Source organism: Mytilus californianus, unplaced genomic scaffold (genome assembly GCF_021869535.1).
Source record: "Mytilus californianus isolate M0D057914Y unplaced genomic scaffold, xbMytCali1.0.p SCAF_3, whole genome shotgun sequence".
NCBI lineage: Eukaryota > Metazoa > Mollusca > Bivalvia > Mytilida > Mytilidae > Mytilus > Mytilus californianus.
In genome coordinates, this window is record NW_026262679.1 from 15,445,234 (window position 1) to 15,469,481 (window position 24,248).

The 24,248-nt window shown below is 32.7% G+C and overlaps 2 protein-coding genes across 3 annotated transcripts; one reads left to right on the forward strand and one right to left on the reverse strand.

Moving 5' to 3' along the window:
* Positions 1-2,323: 2,323 nt before the first annotated feature.
* On the forward strand, positions 2,324-13,368 carry LOC127733983 (piRNA biogenesis protein EXD1-like). 2 transcript variants are annotated; one of them, XM_052243475.1, is made up of 7 exons: positions 2,324-2,504; positions 7,135-7,273; positions 7,632-7,759; positions 9,303-9,383; positions 10,651-10,764; positions 11,765-11,877; positions 12,663-13,368. In XM_052243475.1, exons 2-7 carry the CDS (start codon positions 7,153-7,155, stop codon positions 12,787-12,789), a joined length of 684 nt encoding a protein of 227 aa, XP_052099435.1. In that variant the 5' UTR covers positions 2,324-2,504; positions 7,135-7,152; the 3' UTR covers positions 12,790-13,368. The 2 variants fall into 2 exon arrangements, with proteins under 2 accessions (XP_052099435.1, XP_052099436.1); XM_052243476.1 differs by lacking the exon at positions 2,324-2,504 and adding an exon at positions 5,331-5,375.
* A 920-nt stretch (positions 13,369-14,288) lies between these two features.
* Positions 14,289-23,748, reverse strand: LOC127733384 (trypsin-like). The gene is made up of 6 exons (XM_052242754.1): positions 23,556-23,748; positions 18,501-18,696; positions 17,756-17,852; positions 16,679-16,859; positions 15,549-15,682; positions 14,289-14,635 (listed from the first exon to the last, which is right to left on the reverse strand). The coding sequence occupies exons 1-6, from the start codon at positions 23,746-23,748 to the stop codon at positions 14,360-14,362; spliced, it is 1,077 nt and encodes a 358-aa protein (XP_052098714.1). The 3' UTR covers positions 14,289-14,359.
* Between the last annotated feature and the right edge of the window lie 500 nt (positions 23,749-24,248).

A 24,248-nucleotide genomic window follows, 5' to 3' on the forward strand; every position in this document is an offset into this window, starting at 1 on the left:
TGTTGTTCGGTTTTATAGAATTGTACAAGTATCTCTATGTTGTTCGGTTTTAACTGTTTTATTGTATAAATTTCAAGATTGTTATAGTAATATATCAATTTAATATCAAAGTGAAACAGAAAACAATAAACTTGCGGAAAAGATGGTATACCGCAAACAAAAGGTGCAAAAATTAGTACACCATATCCGGATTTCGACAATTAATGTCTCTTCAGTGATGTTAGGAATCGAAACCGTATTTGGAAGGCCATATAATTTACCTCAATTTAGGATAGACCCTTGAATTTTGAAGAGTCGAAATAGGATGAACGGATCATATAAACCCGAAAGCAAATATAATATACAAGCCCAAACGAAAAAATATAAACAAGTCTAAATTGAAAACAACTAATTTTTGCGACTTTTGTTTGCGGTATACCATCATTTCCGCAAGTTTATTGTTTTCTGTTTGATATTAAATTAATATTTAAGATCCATTTTGTTACATCTGGTGATCATTTTATTTGGAAATCGCCAATGGCAGTCAGCAGGGTTTAAGAACATCCGTTGTTCGACCTGCTAGTCAAATGCGTTTTTCACAAGGTCATGTTTTCTCTGACTTTTTATGACGTCTTAACACTAAATCCATTGGATGTTGGATGTGTACGGATTGATAGTTTAGTCTTAGATGCATGATTTTTTTTATTAGTTGTCAGTGGCTTTGAACTAGCTGTCAGTAACTGCGAGTACTCTCAGATCTGTACTTAGTGTCTTTTTGTTGTTTGGATGGACAAGTACCCGGCCACGTCCACTTGTATTTGTAGTATTTGTATTTTTATCCATCTGATGAGTTAAGCCTCTGTCTAATGATTTTTATAGTTCGTTCTTATGTTGTACTGTTACACCACTGTCCCAGGTTAGGGGGAGGGTTGGGATCCCGCTAACATGTTTAACCCCGCCACATTCTGTATGTATGTGCCTGTCCCAAGTCAGGAGCCTGTAATTCAGTGGTTGTCGTTTGTTTATGTGTTACATATTTGTTTTTCGTTCATTTTCTATACCTAAATTAGGCCGTTAGTTTTCTCGTTTGAATTGTTTTACATTGTCATTTCTGGGCCTTTTATAGCTGACTGTGCGGTATGGGCTTTGCTCATTGTTGAAGGCCGTACGGTGACCTATAGTTGTTAATTTCTGTGTCATTTGGCCTCTTGTGGAGAGTTGTCTCTTTGGCAATCATACCACATCTTCTTTTTTATATTTGTCACTTTTTTGGTCTTCTGGAAAATGTTGTTTGTGCTGTATTTAGACCCCTTTACCAAGAAATTTGTTTTGCATGCACACGTATAAAAATTATGGTTTTTATCCAACGCAATCATAGGTTTGAACGTTGTTTTCAATTTAGACTTGTATATATATATATCAAGATACTGTAGTAAATGCATATAAATCTGTCATTGTATTTATGCGAATTGTTACAATTGTGTGCATGTAATTATCAGTTTGTAAAATTTTGCTGTATTTATTCATAATCACATTTCCCATTGGCTTATAAGGTTTGGATCTATTAGATTGACAGAAATATGTAACGACTGACATGTTAAGATTTAAAAAATAGAATTTTGCAAGAGCACATCTGGTCATACTGATCACCGGCTTTTGTCACTTGTTCCACTTGTCCGACCATCCTCCGTCTCGCTAAACTTATTTCTTTCCAATCTCTGGAACCTTAGACAGGATAATTTACACATTGACCAAAAAGGGGAAAACCAAAACCTGTCACGGGTGAATTATTGCTTCGATTTGCATAAAATGGCCACTGTTACTTAACATGTCAAGAGTAGCTCCATTAAATTATCCAATATCAGTTCAAAACCCACTGTGGGTGCCGAATACGACAGTTTTGATAATTAATTCTTATATCACAGATGTACATTTATGTTTCTATATCAACAAAGTTTTAATTTAAGAAGCAATTAAATGGATATTATGCAATATCGAATCATTTGCCAATGACTTCAGATATTAGCGATAACACCTCATGTCATTCAGTATTATAACAAAGAATATTTAAAAGACATGGACAATACCAGATCTCGAATCCAAGGAGTTTTGTTTTGCAACCAAGTAGTACCAGGAATTGTTTTAGAAGCTCGTAGATATTTTTTTTCCATTAAACACTTTCTCCAAGTCATATACACAAATTAAATTCTTTATCTGTATAACGGAACTTTAATTGGATTTAAATTATAAAGTATTTTTATTTTAAACAAACGTTTTGGTCTGTTTAACACTAGATCTATCGTATGGTATTTAAATTGCTCTTTTAAACATTGACAATAGTAGAAATACATACCAAACGTAAATATGAATTATTTCTTATTGTTCGATTTCATTGATATGAAGGTTTAAATGTGTTTTCTCAATAACGTTGATGACATAAAAGTGAATTCGTTCAGGTAGCTCTGTAATATTAACAAAATAATTAACACTTTGGACTAAAAGGCGAATAAACGGAATGGTTACAGGTAAGATTTGGACTTTTTGATCATTTTTTTTTTCGTTTTGAAATACAAGTAGTTATAAACTGCCTGTTACAGGCAGTTTATAACTACTAATACAGAAATTAAGTTAGACTAGACATAACAATACTGTTCATATATTATAGTTTTCTCATTTATCGTTTAGGTTTTGAGACATGTTTAGATTTCTGTGTAGTGTTTTGCGGACTGTTATTTGCCTGTTCGTGTTTTGCTGACTGTTACTTGCCTGTTCGTGTTTTGCGGACTGTTATTTGCCTGTTCGTGTTTTCTTTTGGGTATGGTGTTATCTGTCTTTTTTTCAACCTTTAGTTTTGGATTGTCCCCTCGGTATCTTCTCTCCCTTTAAACACGTAATGTCTCAGGAACTGCTCTAATTATTAAACATGTCCAATATAACCTTGCTTCAGAAGGGCACATGAACATGTGGCAGGGTTAAAATAATTTAAGATCTCAGATCCCCCTCACTAAATCGCGATCGGTGGAATAGCAATATGTTTACTCAAGAACGTATAATAAAAATCAGTATAATTACGATAGAATCAGAGAAAACAAACATACAAGTGAAAAAACAACAATAAACAATATCATATCAAAGATTGCTGGTTAAAAGTGAAATCCAGCTCAAAATATATGACCTGTTGTTACGCTTTCTAGCAGCATTATACTCTAATATCGGCGACTGTACCTCATTGTCTGATTTCATAAGGCAATGTCATAAACAAGCGACCATGCGCAATATCCAGAATACTTTTTACAAAATTTCAGTGCAGAAAAGACACACATTTTAGTCTTGCATTAAACTGTAGATTGGCGAATGATGTAGATATCTAATAAATAAACCAACCGGAATGATTCAATAACAACAGTATATTTTATACTTATAACCTTTATCAATAAGCCTACATTCTGAACATTTCATCAAAGCAGATAAATACTCCCAAACAATTACCTCTGATAATAGAAAGGCTGAACAGTGAAATATTATAATATCGAATTTGGAAATTTTGAGATGAAACTTGTCAGATTACATATGATCCCGACCTTCTTCCATGGCCCTACTATACATTAAATTTGAAAATATCAGAGGATTTCGTTGAACGTAGATTTGGTATTTACCAATCGTTTTTAAATTTAGCAGTTCAATACTTATCTATTGAAAGTACTATGAAACTTAATAGCCATATAAAGCATAGTATTTCAACACACAGTGATGAAAAAATGTTGTACTTTGCACAGCGTGACAACGAGTCTTATGGTTATATAACTGTCAAAAGAAATGCACCACTTCAATATTCGTCCCTACAATAGAGGTATTTTATCAAACACATCATTATTATAAAAGAAATATCATTCAATTAAAACATCTGATCAAGGTAAGACAATTTAAAAAGCGTAACTCTATAATTCACAAATATCATTTAATATTTTTTTGATAAACTTTGTTTAGTTTCTAGTTTTATAAATAAAAAGAAAATACAAGTAGCCAAATCATCAAGACGAATAAGAGAAAGACATTTAATATACAGATGATTGTTCTTGTATAGATGCATGAGTTTATAAATATTTTGAAACTTCATAAGTTTTCCAAACGTTTATTTATATATCAAGTAATACTTCTGTTGGTATTTTAAATGACCATATGTATTTGGGTATTATTCTTATGTACTGTTTGGTCATATACCTCTTCGAGTGTTTCGGTTCTTATACATTGGCTTTCATTTTTAGCTTTGCACGTTCCTGATGAAGATAAATCCAGAAATGCTCTTCGAAAAATATACACCATTGTTTATAAAGTGTTATTTTCATGTCTTTTAATCCAAAGATTTTGAAAAGTTATAATCTGGTCTTACATTAAGCATCACGATTTCGATAAAGAGAACAAAACATATCTATAAATAAAGATAAGTATGATACCTTAATACTTACGGTTGTCACTATAATGTAACAGGAACTGCTGACAATGGTGTTCTCCATATTTCTTCGACTCCTGGATTTTGCATTGCTCTTTTGATATCTTCTTTTTAAGCTAATAAGACCTGTTATAGAGTTCGTGATTATTCTGTAAGGATTTGATTACAATTACCATTAACTCTTCTTGTAAACGGGAAATGGTAAATGTCTTACCAGACTTCAATCTGATAATACTTATAGATCTACTACCGCTTATATTGAATCTACTACATCAAATATTCATTACTTTCAGATTTAAATGTCGGCTTCTATTAATTCTTTTCGTTGTTCTCTTTCTATGCATGGTAATATGGTTCCTGAATTATCATTGGCGCGATGACTTTCAGTCTTACATGTTTTCAGCTTGCTCAATAATGTCGATAGGTCAGACTTTTGATGTCGAGGAGCATGCATCGACTTTTTTTATTGATATCTCTAAAATGTTGAATTTAGAAATTATTTTTCTTTGTGTTTTTTTCTTTCTTTTTTTGGGAGGGGTGGGGAGAGGGGGGGGGGGGGGGGGGTGGGGGGTATTTTTGCTGTTGGTTTAGGTCACTGTCACATTGAACGTACACACCACATAGTCCTTCATTTATATTGTCAATGGTTAACAGTTTCAATCATTATATTCTCGATAATTAGATTCTCGAAAATGTGTAAACATACTACTCGTATAGGTTTTTAAGTATGAATTCCGCAAACTTTAATAAAGTTGAACATGATCTACTCTCACAGTGTGTTAAGGTAATATTGAAGGTTTATTGACAACTTAAACAACGCATTACATAATTTATCAATAGACCTGCACTACTTACAAATATAAATCTTTACAATTTAGGCATGTAATCAATACATATCATTAATAATGAAAGAAATCTCAATTAAATCAGTTATCTGAAAATCAAGGTAAGATGTCTTAAACTTTCAATATTTACGAAATCTAGAAATACAAGTTATATTTGACGTATTTAATAAAAAAAATTAAACTGTTTTTATATATTGAAGCAAAATACGATCTGTTGCTATATCCTCTCAGGTTTATGACATATTTATCAAATGTATGAATATGGTATATTAATTCAAACACAACATGGTTGATATATTAGTCATGGAAAACCATGGTTTGTTTATTGTTGAAATTGAGCCTTGAACTAGGTTTTAGTAATTGCGAGTACTCTTAGATCGGCACTTTTTGTCTGTTGTCTTTATTCGTTAGTTGTTTTTGTGCTAAGTACTATTCTGATGATTTAAGCCCTTGCCAACAAACAACATTTTTAGTTTGTTTTTATGTCGTGTTGTTAAACCACTGTCTCATTTGAAGGGGTTGAACGTCTACAAAAACGTTTACCCGCCAGTGTTTTTCGTTGGTTGCTGTCTGTCATAACTGTGATTATTGTTTTAGCATACATCTGACTGTTAGTTTTCGCTTTTGAAGGTTGACATTTGGCATACCTGTTATTATAGCTTACTGTGATACGTTATTGGTTTTGATCATGCTTGTTGAATGCCGTACAATGACATTTAGTTGTTTACATCTTCGTCCTTTGGTCTCTTGTGAATAGTTGCCACATCTCATAATATTTACATAAAAGATCACAAGAGACGAAATAGACATACAATGGTGTTCATGTCAGGTCTCTATAAAAATAAGGAGATGTGATATGATCGTCAATGAGACAACTATCTGATTGTTTCTTTCTGTATAATTCATTTACAACTTCTGTGCCTTTTTTATGTGCGGATTTAGGTTGTTTTATGTATTCGTTTTTATTCTGTAGTTAGTCACCACATCGGTGTTAACATGTATATCTATTATATAGTCATTTTTATAAATTTACTGTTTGCAAAAGTATGAATTATTCTAAATACTAAGGATTTTCTTATCCCAGGCATATAACCTTAGCCGTATTTGGCACAACTTTTTGGAACTTTTGGTCCTCAATGCTCTTCAACTTTGTACTTGTTTTGGCTTTCAAACTTTTTTGATCTGAGCGTCACTGATGGGTCGTATGTAGACGAAACGCGCGTCTTGCGTATTAAATTATAAGCCTGGTACCTTTTGATAGCTATTATTTGTGCGTGTCTCTGTCCTGTATGTTCTCCTATTTATTTGTATTGTAGTCCTGTCATATAATCTTGCCATTTCAATGTTATATTTAACATTGCCATAAAAGCGGGAGGTTTGGCTAGCCACAAAACCAGGTTCAACCCACCATTTTTTCTTAAAATGTCCTGTACCAAGTTAGGAAAATGGCCATTGTTATATTATAGTTCGTTTCTGTGTGTGTTGCATTTTAGTGTTGAGTTTCTGTTGTGTCGTTGTTCTCCTCTTATATTTGATGTGTTTCCCTCAGTTTTAGTTTGTAACCCGGATTTGTTTTTTTCTCAATCGATTTATGAATTTCGAATAGCAATATACTACTGTTGCCTTTATTTATCGACTCTTGATGATTTATAAAGAACATAAAGCGGTCGAGTTATTTAGCAACTGCAGTCGTAAGTATAGGACAGGACTTTCATTTTTCGGCACATGGCAAATTCGTACCGGAACCTGCAGAGGTTTAACGGCTGATGTTATATCCAAAATCCATGTACATTGCACTTGTTCTAATTTTTGAAATACAGTTTAGCATAAACATCTCATATAATTCCGTTTACATTTCAGTGACGGACATTAGATGAAATGCCGAAGATCAAAGTTATATCATCTTTGGAAACATCAGAGAAAGTTGTAAAATCTCTTCTTTGTTTGGACAAACCTGTCATTGGAGTGAACTGTAAAGGTGCTGATTTAGGACCACAGGGTAAATGTTGTTACTACTAGAAGGAAATCATACATATTAATGATCTAGGAAGTTCTTAAACGATCAGTCGAAGCGCTTGCAAAATGCATCTTGATATCTCTACACAACATTTGTTAGTGATAGGTTCTGTTTTGGGACTTCATGAAACTCTTCATTTAAGTTTAATTCATGATGATGATGTTTAAATCAACATTTAATCGTTTCAGATAATATCTAAAATGTACAATAATCACCAAAATCTTGTAATATCATAGAAATAGGGAAAAAAAAACAGCACACTAATCAAATATACCACATGTTTTTGTCTTCTGGTAGTAATAATAAGTGTATGTACCATTTATTTGTATCTTTCTTATAGGTAGGATAACGCAGGTAACAATTAGTACCTGTTATGATGATGTTTACATCTTTGACGTTAGACGCCAACCTAACATAATTCTAGACGGAGCTATAATAAGACTTTTCCAATCCCGAGAACTAGTGAAGGTAAAATAAAGCAATAGCTTTCCATCTATAATAAAACGAATACTTGAAAAACAATAACGTAATTGCCTACAATTTCTACCTTTATCTTTAAACATGAAGAAGATACCAATTGGATAATCAAAACCACAAGTCAAAGAAAACCAGACAACACCAGTCTCTTACAAAAAGAAAAGACAAACAGACAAACAAAGTCCACAAAACACAAACCAAAAATAAAAATTGAACATCACAAACCAAGACCAGGTATTCTAGAAGGATAAGCAGTTCCCTCTCTAACAGCGCCACCCGTCGTATTGCTCATGGAAAGTACGTGGGACATATCCGTGGATCGACGGAGTCGGTCAACTAAATCACAATAGCGTCCGTTAAGTTTTCGAAGAGATATTGTAAAATGCTTGCTTCAATAGCTTAGTTGTATACGCATCAAACCTCTATCACAGAAACCATGATAAGAAAGGAAACGCACACGATTTGGTTTATTTCCTAGCTTAATTTGTTTGACACATAAAGTGGCAAGGATGTCCTAAGTGTTTTAAATGTATGTGTGTTTGTTTTTTTTTTTGTTTTAATTATTATTTCGATGCCTAGTATTGCGTTTTGCTAGTATTTACTGTTATTTTGCTTTGTTTTCATTTCGGGAATTTTTGTTTTGTTTTGTTTTTTTTCGGGGGCGGGGGGAGGGAGGTAGTGGTTTTATTTTTTTTTATTGTTTGCCACTGTGCGTATTTATTATTAGCTTGTTTTATTCCCTGTAATTGTGATCTAAAAGTGATTTGTTTATAGTCATTAATTCAAATTCCAATTGGAACACATCGTTAGAAAACTGTTACTCAAACATATGTGTGCAAATTCAGGTTTCTAACTAATAATAATAATGCTCTTAATTGTTTTTTTCTTATTTTTTTTAATGACCAGCTGGTTGTTGTAGCAATTTCTTTTGTTTCAAAAGATTTTCAGTAATTCATGTTATTTTCATATTTTATCCATATCACACAAATGTCGATTATTTCTATAAAGTAGAGGATTTGAGGTACTCTATATTGACTATATTTGGTGTATGAAATGCTTGTGTGGTGTACATGCCTGTCTGGTAGAGTTTATCTGACCATGACCTCATGTTATTGGTCTACAGGTTGAAGTTAAGTTTTCTGGGTTAGGCCTGTTTCTCAGAAACTATAAGCAATATGTTAACTATATTTTAGTTTATGGAATGATTGTAAAACAAACATTTCTGTCTGACAGGGTTCATCTGACCTTGAACTGATTAACATGGATCGTTAAAAATGGTAATTTTATGTAATATTTGTAGTATAAACCTTTTCTTAAAGACTTTCAACATAAATTCAATCATGATCATTAAAGCAGGCAAGACATTCCAGCGTGCGCACTCATTTTTTATTATGCGTCAATACTTATTCTGCCCTTTTCACTCCCACAGCCCATTATTGGTATTTTATTTTACAAATGCTTCATTTAATATGTGTTCCAATGTAATCTAATCTTATTCATTCATGTTTCATGGCAATTTCCTTTTTCCTTTCAGGTCTTCCATGATTGCAAGGCAGACAGTTCTGCATTAAAGAAAATTTACGGTGTTGATATCAATAATTATTTTGATATACAGGTATGAATTGCAAACCATAACAAATTCATGATATTAACTTAAATGATTCATCACAGGACAATTGCTCAAGGTGATTTGTTGTCCTTAAACAAATTTGTTGTGACCCAACCCAATGAAAAAAGAAAGAGAAAAAGAAAATTACTAGTATGAAATAAAAGCTTCAAAGACGCCATAAAGGTCTCGTATGTCTTCCTAATGTATTTATAACCATTTTAATATTTTTCAACAAATTCAGTCGCCAAATTACAGATTTAAACAGACAACGATCGGGGCGGAAATAAACGGAATCGAATGAACAAACGAATTGGGAACAGTTGAGTCTGAAGGGTAGGCATACTTATCCAACTGCAATTTACTGCGTATGTATGTCACATAATGAAGTAGATTATTGTCAGATTAATATCAGAATGACAGGTTTGATTCATGACATATTTAAATGTATCTATTGAGATGAGATATTCCAACACAGCACGGATAAACAAATTCATGCATGGTGGTGACCAGAGAACGTTAGATTTGACCATTTCATGTGCTCTTCTTCATAACTGCAGTTTTTTTACTTAAGAGTATATCCTTTTAAGGAAATCACTAGAATGAAAAGTAACCTCTAGAACATCTTGTTGACTGAGAAACATAAACTTCATAGGCGAAAGTTAGATAAATGATAAATCTTTAAGAAAAACACAACGGACATGTTGTTTGAGATTTAGTAGGTAGAACCTCAAAAGACTCTTTGCATGCTCAGAAATATAACAAATAATCGTTATACATCTTATTCCATTTGTTAATATACTAATCACTGACATTTCCCCAATTTTGCAGACAAATTAGAACTTAGGTATCCGAATTTGCATTTGAGTGTTCAGTTAAATGTTCAAAATAAATTTTACTATTTAACTGACTGTTTCTGTATATTGATGCGATGTTAATTGCATGTTACGGTCATGGTCTTTGTATCATGTGAAAGACTCTTATATTGTGAAGTTCGGACAATTACTACAGTACATGAAGAATATGTCAGTCATTCACCATGTGTTCCATCAGTTTATATGTTGCCATCAGTTTATATGTATGAATTCACTTTTTTGTTTACTCTTTTAAACGTAATGATATCTTAAATTGGCTTGTATTCGAAGGTATTTGTCAGTCTCTATTCTAAAACTAGTACAAAAACAACATTTTATTTAGTATGCATAAATCAACTGAGTTATCTATAATTACTTTACAAAGTATACACTTGGTTTTAAAATGTAAGGTATATTTGCAGTTAGCATTTTCCACTATATTGGAACAACACGGCTTTCCACCAAGAAAAGTATCATTGTCGTATCTTTGTGATAGATTTGAAATTGATAGATTTACGGCAGATCGTGCACAACAGGTATGTAAATTAGGGATACAGTAGTTTACCGATGTTCATATTAATCCTTTAAAAAGAGACAAGTCAAAGTAACAAACAAGTTCTGACGGACTCGCAAAAACTCCAAAAGGAGTGGGACTGGTAGCGTCGACAAGGTAATTGTCTACTGCTATGTATGCATCACCCGAGTCAACACATCATAATCGTTAAAATAACATATCAAACGACTATTCAGGTATCTATAGATCTTAGACTGCGAAAACATGTAGCTAGTTAGAGACGTCTTATCAGTCAACCAATTCGTGATGGTGACCGTAAAACTTGTGTTGTGTCGGTTTCAGTCGTTCTTCCTCATAACTCTGTTGAATTAGTTTTGTGTTAGGCGCACACCTTGTTGATGAAGTCCGTATAGCAAGAACATGTACTAACGTAACGGATTAATTGAAATAAGTAATCGTCATACGATGAAAAAAAGGTTTTAAACTTTTCTATTTCTTATTAAAAAATTAAAGTTTCTTTTATGTATTAATGCCACTTTACATTTATTTGTGTTAAAATTAATTTTGTTTTGTTAATGATGGCGATAACAGTGACCTATGTGGCAATTGAACTTTGTGAATATACTATACCCGATAGATTTTACACTATCATGCATTATCAGTTGCCGTTTTGTTGTCCGGGGGTGGGGGATGAGGGTGTACTTTTCACAAAAGCAAACTCTAGGCAAAGTTGGGTCTTAAATTGTCTTCTTTTCTTCCTAGGATTTTTTAAAATACAAAATAGTTTACGATGTATTTACGTTCCACTTTGATTTGACTCAGCAACTGACAGACACTCATTGTATGTTACATGTAGGTAAGAAATGAAGCAAGATTTTTCTAATTTCTTTCAGTATATGTCACAACATCTGTTAAAAACAATTGTTCTGTAGTTCTTATGAAAGGTACTATATACAATATAGATCTCTTTAATGATTTTTATTTACTGTAAAATAGTTTTAAAGTAACAGAATTATTTTTAGATGAAAATGACCGACATCAATTATTGGGCATTAAGACCACTGACCAGTGAAATGATTGATGTATCTGCTGCTGATGTGTTACCTTTAATACCCGTGTACCACTGCCTGACACAGTAAGTTAGAAAAAAAAACTGCTATTCAAAATATATTGCAAGGTTAAAAACGTCAAACATAGGCCTAGTATATCCTTTATAATACGTTTTACGAGATTAAGATAATGCAATAAGTATTAATTATATTAAATTAAGTTGATATTTTTAATCTTTAAATAGTTACAGTATGAATAGAATCAAGTGACCCCAAAGGATTGTTCCATAATGCCAAAAGTTATGTTAAAGTGTCAAAATAAAGTAAATGCAATAAATAACAAGGTCTGACGTAACAAATCCATATACAAAAACTATTTTGACAATTTGATTTCAATTCAATCTGAAAAAGGACCGATAGACAGCAGATCAAGACGAGAATCGTTAAGATTAACAAAACAGATTCAATAAAAGAACAACAAAGATTAACAAACAATCAATTATAACGATCTGCGTACAAATGAATAACAAAATCACTAAAACATAATTTATGAGCTGTTATAAAATCATAGAGTGAAATCGTTTGCTCCAATAAGAAAGGTGTATAATGAACAGATTCATTGGATTTCATGTTGCTACATCATTAGTTTAATAGTGCTATGATTTTTTTCTCAGCTTTGGTGTTATCCCTCATTTGATTTACGACGTTTAATTGCTATCCTTAGTATTTGTCTTTCTTTTTTAAACCCGTATGCAGCACTGACTCGTGATAATGCCTCTTTTTATACGTTTGTCTTGTTCATTAAAAATACTTTTTAAAATAAGCAGACATAAAAGTAAAACACATTCTATTTTCAATTGTGTACTTTCAGGGATTTATCTCCAGATATGTTCAGTTGGTTTGATTGTCAAAGTATCGATAGTAAATTTAATAACCCTAACAATGCCAAGAGATCAGTTCCAGTGTGTAAGAGATTGAAGAAGATAAAACATCCATGAATTGTGTTATGTTCAAAATTTTGCAGACCTGTAGATTTAGTGACAAAGAGACTCGAATTGAAATATTTCGGACAGTTTTATACTTTCTATTTTCGGACCAACCACAGATCATAAGAACTACGTCATCCAGACCCGAAGTGAAATATTTCGGACAGTTTTATACTTTCTATTTTCGGAACAACCAAAGATCATAAGAACTGCATCATCCAGACCCTAAGTAAAATATTTCTATTTTCAGACCAATCACTGATTGATCATAAGAACTACATCATCCAGACCCGAAGTGAAATATTCGGACAGTTTTATACTCTCTATTTTCGGACCAATCACAGATCATAAGAACAACGTCATCCATACCCGAAGTGAAATACTTCAGACAGTTTTAGACTTTCTACATATTGGTAATAATCGCAAATCATAAGAACTACATCATCAATCAAAACATTTGACAATCAGTTTTGTCATTGTATTTTTAAACTAGGAAACGGAACATTATGTGCTATAGTTTATTGTGCTTACTTTAAAAAGAAAAATTGTTTTTAATTTATTTCCTTTTTGCAATAAATGTTGAAAATAAAATGTGTTTTTTTGTTCGTTTTGGACGATCTCAGAAGCGGGCACATATTGATATTTTAATTTCATTTGTTATGATATCTTTATATTGATAATTTTTTGTGTATTATAGATTTACTTAACCTGTATTTCACCTGGTCAATAAAAATTATCCATTACCATCTAAGAATCAATGAAGAAACATAAATGGTCGAACAGCGTATCTGGTGCCGAAAATTAGTACTGTTAATGTTATTACTACCACTGGGGCGATATCTCTGCTAGTGGACTGTTAGTTCCTGAGGGTATCACAAACCCAATAACCAGTTCTTCGGTACCGATACGAAAATACGGATATTGTATTATTTAGATTTGTTAGAAAATTTCGAAATCATTTTAAAGTAAGGGATGTAACTCCCTCCTGTACAACTCTGATTCCTGACCGAATTTAGCCTACTTTTGTTTGTTTTTGGTTATATCAGCGCTTCAACGTTTGTATTATATTTGGACCTTTAAAGATTTTGTCCTCGAGAATAACTGAAAAGACAATAATTGTCGAAATACGCATCTGCCGTAGAAAAATTGGTACTGTTCATGTAAATAACGTGATGCTCAAGCGAGGATATATTGGTTCTCCTCAACAAAACAAAGTAAACAAGACAGATACCAATCATGTAGCATACTGATAGGAGAAACTAGCACGGACACATACAATGAGTTTATCCTTAAATAAAGAACTGGATTCTAAAGCTTTGATTGCTTCAGGTAAAGTATTCTAGGCTTAAATAGTAACTTGGAAAAGAATAACAAGAAAAAAGATATATGAACAATGCAAAAGTTCACAGCAAAACATATCTACAGTATACATATTCATTTTTAGAATACAGTCAACTGCAGTTGGGAAACTTTACCAACATCAATATATCTATCTCCAACTGTGTGTCAAATTTTTGCCGAAATTATTAAAAAAAATCATTGTATGATATGTGAGATTTTAAAATTTTGTAGTAAAATCATGTTATTTATTTTCTGTAAATCTTTCAACAGATTTTTTCAAAAAGTCTACAATTACATCTAAAATTTTGCGAATAAAACTTTCCATTATTTCACCAAGGTTTTGATCTACATCATTATGTGTTTCTATGACCTTTTCTATCCACGGTAAGTATGAAGCCACTTTTGTGTAAATGTCAGGAAATCCTATCGCTTTGCATGACCTATCTCCCCAAGATGTCACTCCATACAGAACGAACTGTCCATTGATATTGCATACTAGTGGTCCTCCGGAATCTCCCTAGAAATAATACAAATTACATAAAATGTTTTGATGTTTGAGTGTCAGTATGCACTGAGGAAAATCGAATGCCAACCAAAACTAAAACTATGTACTGTATTTATGTAAGCTTGTGTATACTAAACGAAATACGAGCTTTTATATTCCAGATTTGGACGTTTTATATTTTGGGTTATTGTATATACGCCATGTAAAATATAATAGTAGAATTACTTTTGCTGTTGGTTGTTTTTATGTATTTCAAAAATTAAGAACTTAAAGAGAGGGGAAAGATACCAAAGAGATATTCAAACTCATAAGCCAAAAACATGCCATGACAAAAAAAAAAAAGAAAAACGACGAGAAGACAATAAAAGCACACAAAACATAACATCGAAATTTAAAGACTGAGAAACACAATCCCCACAACAATTCGGAGGTGATCTCAGATGCTTCGGAAGGGTAAGCAGATCCTGCTTCACATGTGACACCCGTCGTACCATGCAATTTCAAACCCGGTGATAAGTCTAATTCGGTAGGTCACAATCGACGAAAAGAGGGCGGGAACTGAATCTGAGATACCGACAAAATCATGGTAAAAAAACGACTAACAACAGTCCTTAAACTACCTCACTAAAAGCTGATTTAAAGATTGGGCAACACGAACTCCACCAAAACTCGGGGTTGAACTCAGATGTTCCGGAAGGGTAAACTGATACGTCATTACTTGGTAAACGTCTGCTCTTCTCGGCAAAACGTATACGAACTACCAGGTAAACTGATCGTAATATTTCATCAACAAAAATTATCATCTTAAATATAGAACATCACTTGCAATATGTTTGCATAATCTAAATATTTGATATGCACATGAAAAAGGATAAAATTATGAAGAAAAAAAAAACAATTTATGTAAAACACTACATGGTTGTACCTGGCATGATCCGGTATTGCCGTTTCCTGCACAAATGTGACTATCTAGTATATCTCCTTCCCATGATTGATTACAGCTGGCGGTAGACATAATAGATACATTTAAATGTTGAAGATGGCGTCTATCAGCGATACCTACAATAAAACACTCAATTGGCAAGTGTATGCGTATTTTTTTCGATTCAGTTTAATGATACCAAATCCAAAACATAAGCCTGACAAACAATACATATATAATACAGATTTCAGTGCGCATATGACAAATGTTTCCGAAAATGACGTCTTGACGAAAGGGTTTTAAAACCAATACTACAAAATGTTTTGGGCATCAAAACAAAACCAAAAAAGGTCTAAACTTTGCACGAGGAAATTACAAACTAAGTTTAAGAACTTCTACATAATTTATTACCTGAGACTTTGTTCCAATATAACATTCAGTAATGTTAATGCCAACGGCCTAGCTACTGAGCGTTTGGTAACCTCGGAGAAAAACCATGGATTAAATAAAATGCAATGCCATCGATAAAACTAAGAAATAATTGAGTGTCTTTTCGAATTTGCATTAAATATTCAACTAGTATAAAGATTTGTCTTACGTAAAATTAAGCATCGCGAGGAAACGTCCAAAAACACTGTGTTTCAAGATTAAATTGCAGACTGTTTGAATCCTTCACCGACAATGAACTACGATTCATAAATTGATCTCCTTTATCAGTAAATGTACATATATAAACATCTATGTCATTTGGTCTCCGGTGGAGAGTTGTCTAATTGGCAATCATACCACATCTTCTTATTTTTATATAGTACAGACATTTGTTTGTTGTTTAATACGGTAATGTGACCTCTAAATTTGATTTTCTGTTTGTAATATTACTATCTTATTGCGGTAGAATCCACATCACCTTATCTTATATAAGTGATCCTTTGACTTTCCATTCAGTCAGCAATCGGATATCTTTCAGTTACATAATAAAAAGATGTTTATTGTTAAAACAATCCTTGTTTGAGACGTAAGAAGTTAATTTTCTTCTTCTTCGTATTGATGTGTAAACAAACGACTATTATTTTTTTCCAATTCACATACGTTGCAAAACAAAACAAAGGAACATCTTACATAATAATAATTACCTTTTGTGGATCCCCATCCGCTGATGTAACAATCAGAATTGATGTCATCTATATTGGTGAGGTTACTGATCGGAAGACAGGCAGTTCTTATGTAATGATCAGAAATGTCGACAGGATGGACTAGTCGTATCAAGGCGATATCGTAAGGTATACCAGGAACATTTGCAATGTAGTCTGGATGCTGTATGTTTGGTTGTTAGAGATAAAAATAAATGGAAATGGTAAGCATCCATATTTTATTTTAATTTTAATATGTTTCACTTAAATATCTCTTTGTATGACGTTTCAAACGACAATTGGCATAAAACAAAACGATTTTTAAGTTATTGTACCCATTTTTTGTGTTATTCGTTATCAAGTACCAAAAGCTGCAAGTGAAAAAAAAAATGGAATATATCAACTGATTTTTGGAATTAAATTAACTAATTGAAATATCTTGATAACTATTAGTAATTATGATAGACCGTAAGCCCAACAGTGTCTACTAAATATAGTACAACATGACGAAAAAGTTATATTAATATTCGAATTTATTCCTTTAAATATCATTAATTCAATGGTATCCGGGGTAGAGAAACATGGCTGCCTGGTCCTCCTCCATCTGACCGGAGGACACCTGTTGGATTTTCAAATATCCAACGTGTCCGCTTTGATTAACTGAAAGTTATGTATGGGAACGCTCTTTGCATTTTAAAAATCCATAACAACAACACTTCTGAAGTTTACCGTGCGGGATCTGTTGTAAGGCAGAAACATTTATGATAATATCCCTTGAATTATAATGTCCCGTCGCAGTCAGACTTGTATGTCCCCTGTCCAGATCAATATCCTTTTCGTATATCTGATATCGTTAACATGTTCGCGTCTTAAATATGAACGTCATACTACATGAAAACCAACTAGCGTCCATCAATTTAAACAAATAGGTTCAAAATTACCACAATAGCATTGTACCGTGCTACCGTTTGTACTGCACATTTGAATGTATTTAACTAAGGTATCCAAAGCAAAACAGCAACAGGGAATGCATTTTAATTGAAATTATTTCAAAACATTTTGAACAAAAGTAGTACTTGCCACAATCCAGGTGTCTATCTGTACTAGTTCCTCGTTACCTGTCATAACGACTTTGTGGTGTTCACCAAGTGTTAGGTTCACTTCTGGTATGATTTTCCTGCAGTACAAAAAGATTCATCAAACAAAAACAAATATCTTTACATTATATGACCCTGCCCAAAGACAGGACGTCTAGTTGACTGTCGTCTGTCGTAATTGCTTTTATTAGGCCGTTGGTTCTTCTGTTGTATTGTTTCAAATTGTGTTACATATATCTTAGGTATTTTATAGCTTATTAGACGTTATGGGTTCTAATCATTGTTGAATGTTGTATGGTGACTTTAAGTTGTGTACAGCCTTGGTCTTTTGTTGGATAGTTGTCTCATTGGCAATCATACACAATCTATGTCTATATAAATTTCAAACCAGAAGTTTTTTGTAACATTTGTAACTAGTGGTGTTTAGAAAAGGTTTAAGATTTTAAGAAGCAATAACATGCGCTTTGGGAATGATCACCATCTTTTAGTATGTTTTGTGTAGCTAAGATAATGGAAAAGAGTAGAGAAGCGGCATATGTGAACTTTGATTGCTTTGGTATGAGCAATATCATGTTAAATACAGGAAATTGAGCTAAAATAACAAAGAAACTGTGTTGAAAATATATATAGCACAGAAATTATTCAAAGGAGGTTCATTGATCAAGCATCTGTTGAAGCAATTAAATAATTAAGACATGTAATAGATTTATAATAAAGGGAAACTATACCGTTCCAAGCAATGCGCAGCTGTAACGATCCATTGATTAGATATAAGGGTCCCACCACAAAAATGTCCATCTGCATCATCTATACTGACCATCCAAGGCCATTCCCCTTCTTCCGCAAACTGACCACCTACTATTCTAGATGTTTGATGAAAATGTTTAAGTTTTATTCTTGTGACTTTACCACAAATATCTGTTTCTGAAAGACATAAAGTGTATTCTGAGTGCAATAAAATCTTAATATTTAAAGCATTAAATTAATAAATCATATTCTGGTATCTTTTTGGGCTTGTATTATATTTGCCTTTGGGTTTATATGATCCGTTCATCCTATTTCGACTCTTCAAAATTCAAGAGTCTATCCTAAATTGAGGTAAATTATATGGCCTTCCAAATACCGTTTCGATTCCTAACATCACTGAAGAGACAATAATTGTCGAAATCCGGATATGGTGTACTAATTTTGGCACCTTTTGTTTGCGATATATCATCTTTTCCGCAAGTTTTTTGTTTTCTTTTTGGTATCAAATTAATAGTTAAGATCCATTTTGTTACATCTGGTGATCCGTTTATTTGGCAATCGCCAATGGCAGTCAGCAGGGTTTAAGAACATCCGTTGTTCTACCTGCTAGTCAAATGCGTTTTGTTAAAATATACTTTTTCACTCATTTGGTCTTTTGGAAAATGTTGTTTGTGCTGTATTTAGACCCCTCTACCAAGAAATTTGTTTTGCATGCACACGTATAAAAATTGCGGTTTTTATCCAACGAAATCATAGGTTTGAACGTTTGTTTTCAATTTAGACTTGTTTATATTTTTTCGTTTGGGCTTGTATTATATTTGCCTTCGGGTTTATATGATCCGTTCATCCTATTTCGACTCTTCAAAATTCAAGAGTCAATTCCAAATTGAGGTAAATTATATGGCCTTCCAAATACCGTTTCGATTCCTAACATCACTGAAGAGACATTAATTGTCGAAATCCGGAAATCCGGATATGGTGTACAAATTTTTTCACCTCATGTTTGCGGTATACCATCTTTTCCGCAAGTTTATTGTTTTCTGTTTGGTATTAAATTAATATAATTAAGATCCATTGTGTTATATCTGTGATCTGTTTATTTGGCAATCGCCATGGCAGTCAGCAGAGTTTAAGAACATCCGTTGTTCGACCTGCTAGTCAAATGCGTTTTGTTAAAATATACTTTTTCACTTTTTTGGTCTTTTGGAAATTGTTGTTTGTGCTGTATTTAGACCCCTCTACAAAGAAATTTGTTTTGCATGCACACGTATAAAAATTGCGGTTTTTATCCAACGAAATCATAGGTTTGAACGTTTGTTTTCAATTTAGACTTGTTTATATTTTTTCGTTTGGGCTTGTATTATATTTGCCTTCGGGTGTATATGATCCGTTCATCCTATTTCGACTCTTCAAAATTCAAGAGTCAATTCCAAATTGAGGTAAATTATATGACCTTCCAAATACCGTTTCGATTCCTAACATCACTGAAGAGACATTAATTGTCGAAATCCGGATATGGTGTACAAATTTTTGCACCTCATGTTTGCGGTATACCATCTTTTCCGCAAGTTTATTGTTTTCTGTTTGGTATTAAATTAATATAATCAAGATCCATTGTGTTATATCTGTGATCCGTTTATTTGGCAATCGCCATGGCAGTCAGCAGGGTTTAAGAACATCCGTTGTTCGACCTGCTAGTCAAATGCGTTTTGTTAAAATATACTTTTTCACTTTTTTGGTCTTTTGGAAATTGTTGTTTGTGCTGTATTTAGACCCCAATACAAAGAAATTTGTTTTGCATGCACACGTATAAAAATTGCGGTTTTTATCCAACGAAATCATAGGTTTGAACGTTTGTTTTCAATTTAGATTTGTATATATATATATATATATATATATATATATATATATATATATATGTATATGTAGATATAAGAAGATGTGGTATGAGTGCTAATGAGACAACTCTCCATCCAAGTCAAACTTTATAAAAGTAAACCATTATAGGTCAAAGTACGGTCTTCAACACGGAGCCTTGGCTCACACCGAACAGCAAGCTATAAAGGGCCCCAAAAATTACTAGTGTAAAACCATTCAAACGGGAAAACCAACGGTCTAATCTATATAAAAAACGAGAAACGAGGAACACTTATGAACCACATCAACAAACGACAACTACTGAACATCAGATTCCTGACTTAGGACAGGTGCAAACAATTGCAGCGGGTTTAAACGTTTTAATGGTACCAAACCTTCACCCTTATCTGAAACAATAGTGTAACATCACAACATAGAAAGACACACTATAAAATATCAATTGAAATGGCTTAACTCAATCAAAAGATATATTAACACCAGTGAACATACACTGAACAAAAAAATTTGATCTATAATACAATGTAAATACAAAATAAATAAACTAAGGGAAGAATATTATAATTAAAGTAACATGTTATACCGCTGTGAAATGTTAAACAATTTAAGAAAAACAATATGATTGAACAAAAATATTAGCCATTTGCAATTCCTTTAAACACAGGTAAATGAAAATAATTTTGTTGTTAGGTATACGTGTACAGTTCAATTGGAGAAAGGAAATATTTTTACAAAATAAATAATTTTAATATTCATAGTACGAAGAAGAGAAAAATTATAGTAATACCAAACACCTATCAAAGCTGGTATATAGACCAGATATAACCCTGAATAAGTAAACATTAAATAACAAAAAAGCATTACAATTAGTATCTACAGGTCAAATAAACAAGAAAGTACGATTTGAGAGTACTCGCAGTTACTGACAGCTAGTTAAAAGCCAAACACAATTAATAATAAAAAATCATGCATCAGACACTAAAAACAACTAAAACACATCCCAGGGACTTAGTATTTTAACGTCATGGACAGTCAAAGAAGACAAGACTTGTGCAATGCCAAAAATAAATGTATCGACAGGCAGTAGGATAGTTAGGAGTTAACCTCTTTATAGATGAAAATGAACGTGGGTGTGTCATTATACATCCCGTTTGAAAAGAATACAAATTTAGTAATGTTTTAATTTGCTGATGACAAAATCGATATTAGTGCCAATGTAAACTATATTCAAAGATCTAATTACATCATTGGTAAGATAACTTTTACTAATAAGTTTGTTTAAAGGTTCGATTAGTTTACACGGATCACATAGTGATTTCCGCGCTTTAAGTACAATATTACCGTAACATTTAGGATGTGAAATACCGTTTTTAATCAGTTTTCTACAGGTACAGCAAGATTTACTAATCAAATCTTTGTATCTATGAAAGAATTTAGTAAATTCAAGATTTATTCCTTTGGTTTTTGGCTCTTGAACCTGATGTACTGAATGAGAGAGATGAAAAACAGTTTTATCAAAAACCAAAGGAATAAAATTGAACTTCTTACTATTTAACTCACACAATTACTTGTTTTGATTTAATAATCGCTATGTACAATAAGCTGCAAAAATATATTTAAAAGACATGTACAATAAGCTGCAAAAATTTCTTTACAGCATCTGTTTTTACCTGGATGGCCGCACGCGCCTGATGAAGCTAATTTGTTTAGCGAATTATCGCGTGAATATATAAAATATAATAACTATTTTTATAACACTCATTAGTGTGTTAAAGTTACATTATTAGGTATTTATATAATTTAATTTAGTAACTGCATCAGTTTATTTTCAAACTGATCCACGCCTAGATAGATTGAATGTTGATTGTTGCTATTTTTAGACACTATATATATATATATATAGAGAGAGAGAGAGAGAGATTCTTACATTGATACCAGTGGATTATCGGATTTATGCAATCGAGATAGTTAAAATTTATAATTTAACTATCGAGATTGGATAAATCCGATAATCCACGAGTAACTATGTAAGAATCTGTTTCTCTAATGATTAAAAAATAAATTTTCCTTTTTTGCTAAACTAAAATCACCTTTGAGTGCCTTCCACTTTCCATAAAGTTGTCAATTTCATTAACACCTGTTAGCATATTTTGATGCATCCAGTGCGCTGAGAAAGGTTATGACCCTTAAACTCATCCAATCATCATCTGAGATCACTGGCAACCACACGTTGATTAAATTTTTTTATACAATGGGTTCGGAAAGGGATAAATTTCCATAGAATTAGAGAAATATATATATATATATATATATGTTTATATCGAGTCACGTGACCATCGGCATTATTATGAGGTCATCTTGATAGTAGATAAGATGGCGTATAGTCTAAAATACGTACGAAATGCTGATACATTATAACAAGTGCATGCATTGTTAAATGTTTCTTTTTTACTTTTCATAACTTGCATAAACGTTTTAGTATGTTATAAATCAAATATAAGAATTTAAGCCAAATCGATGAACATGAATTTGACAGCTAATGCACCTTTAATGCACACAATTATCTCGATTTTAGAAAAACAAAACATAATAAATAACAAGCCATTTATAGATGTCACATGCTGGTAACAGCAATTACCAATAATTCGAATCTGTTGACTGCAAAAATGATATAGAAAGCACTGAACGGATAAACTTTTAGCTTTGTAGTGAAGGGATATAATTGTTTTTGTATATGAACGACACAGAGTTGTAACTGCCAACAATACTACATTGTGATCTGTATAAATTGTAAATACTAGATATTGTAACGTCTAATAACATAAACGGTACCAATTTTTCTGCACCAGATGCGCATTTCGACAATCAATGCCTCTTCAGTGATGCTAGAGGCCAAAATATTTGAAAATCCAAAGCTTATTAAAAAGATGAAGAGCTATAAACCAAAAAAAGGACAAAAAAGTATAACCAAAGCCGGGCAAGGAATCAGAGCTTTGCATTACACAGAGATCAGATTTTCTATGTGACGGTTGATATTCCAGGTATTAGTTGTATAAATTATACTGAATGTGAAGCAGAAGGAAATATCTACAATGTACTGGCTAGGTATCTGTATCTGTAAGACACTTCATAAATACTATCGCGACATTTTGCATAATTACCTGGCTGTGGTGGTTCCGGGTGTGTCGTAGATGGAGCTGGTTTACAACATGTCTGACTGTTACGACAAAGAGCCCACGTATCTGTAAATCCTACACATACTGATGTATCATTTACACAAGTACCTCCCTTAGGTGTACAGGTATCAATATCTGGTAATGGAGGTCCTGGAAAACTCGTTCCTGAGGAATACATCGTGCTAGTTATATCAGATTTTCCTTCGTCAATACATATAAAAGGAATGTTTTCTTAGGTTAAGAAAGATGGAATCAAGGCAGCAAAGAGGGGTCGCATATAATTAATTACACGATATAATTTAACCATAAAGAGTTGTTGAGACCAGAAACCATATGAAGTGGAGGAACCAACTATAGGTCACCGTCCGGCATTACACAAAGAACAAACACATTCCGCATATTCTGCTATAAAAGGCATGACAAAATGCTAAGCAATTTAAATCAGAAAACCAACGGCCGGATTTATGATAAAACAATAAACGTAAAACAACGACAACTACTCAGTCTGAATCACAGGCTCCTGACTTGGGACATGCACATATAGCATGCAGCTGTGGTAAACCCTCATCTGGAACAGTGGTGTAACAGCATAAGATATGAAAACAAACTGTAAAATTCAGTTGGAAAAAGTTTGCCCAATAAGACTGACACGAAGCACAAAAATTAACATTTTGTAAA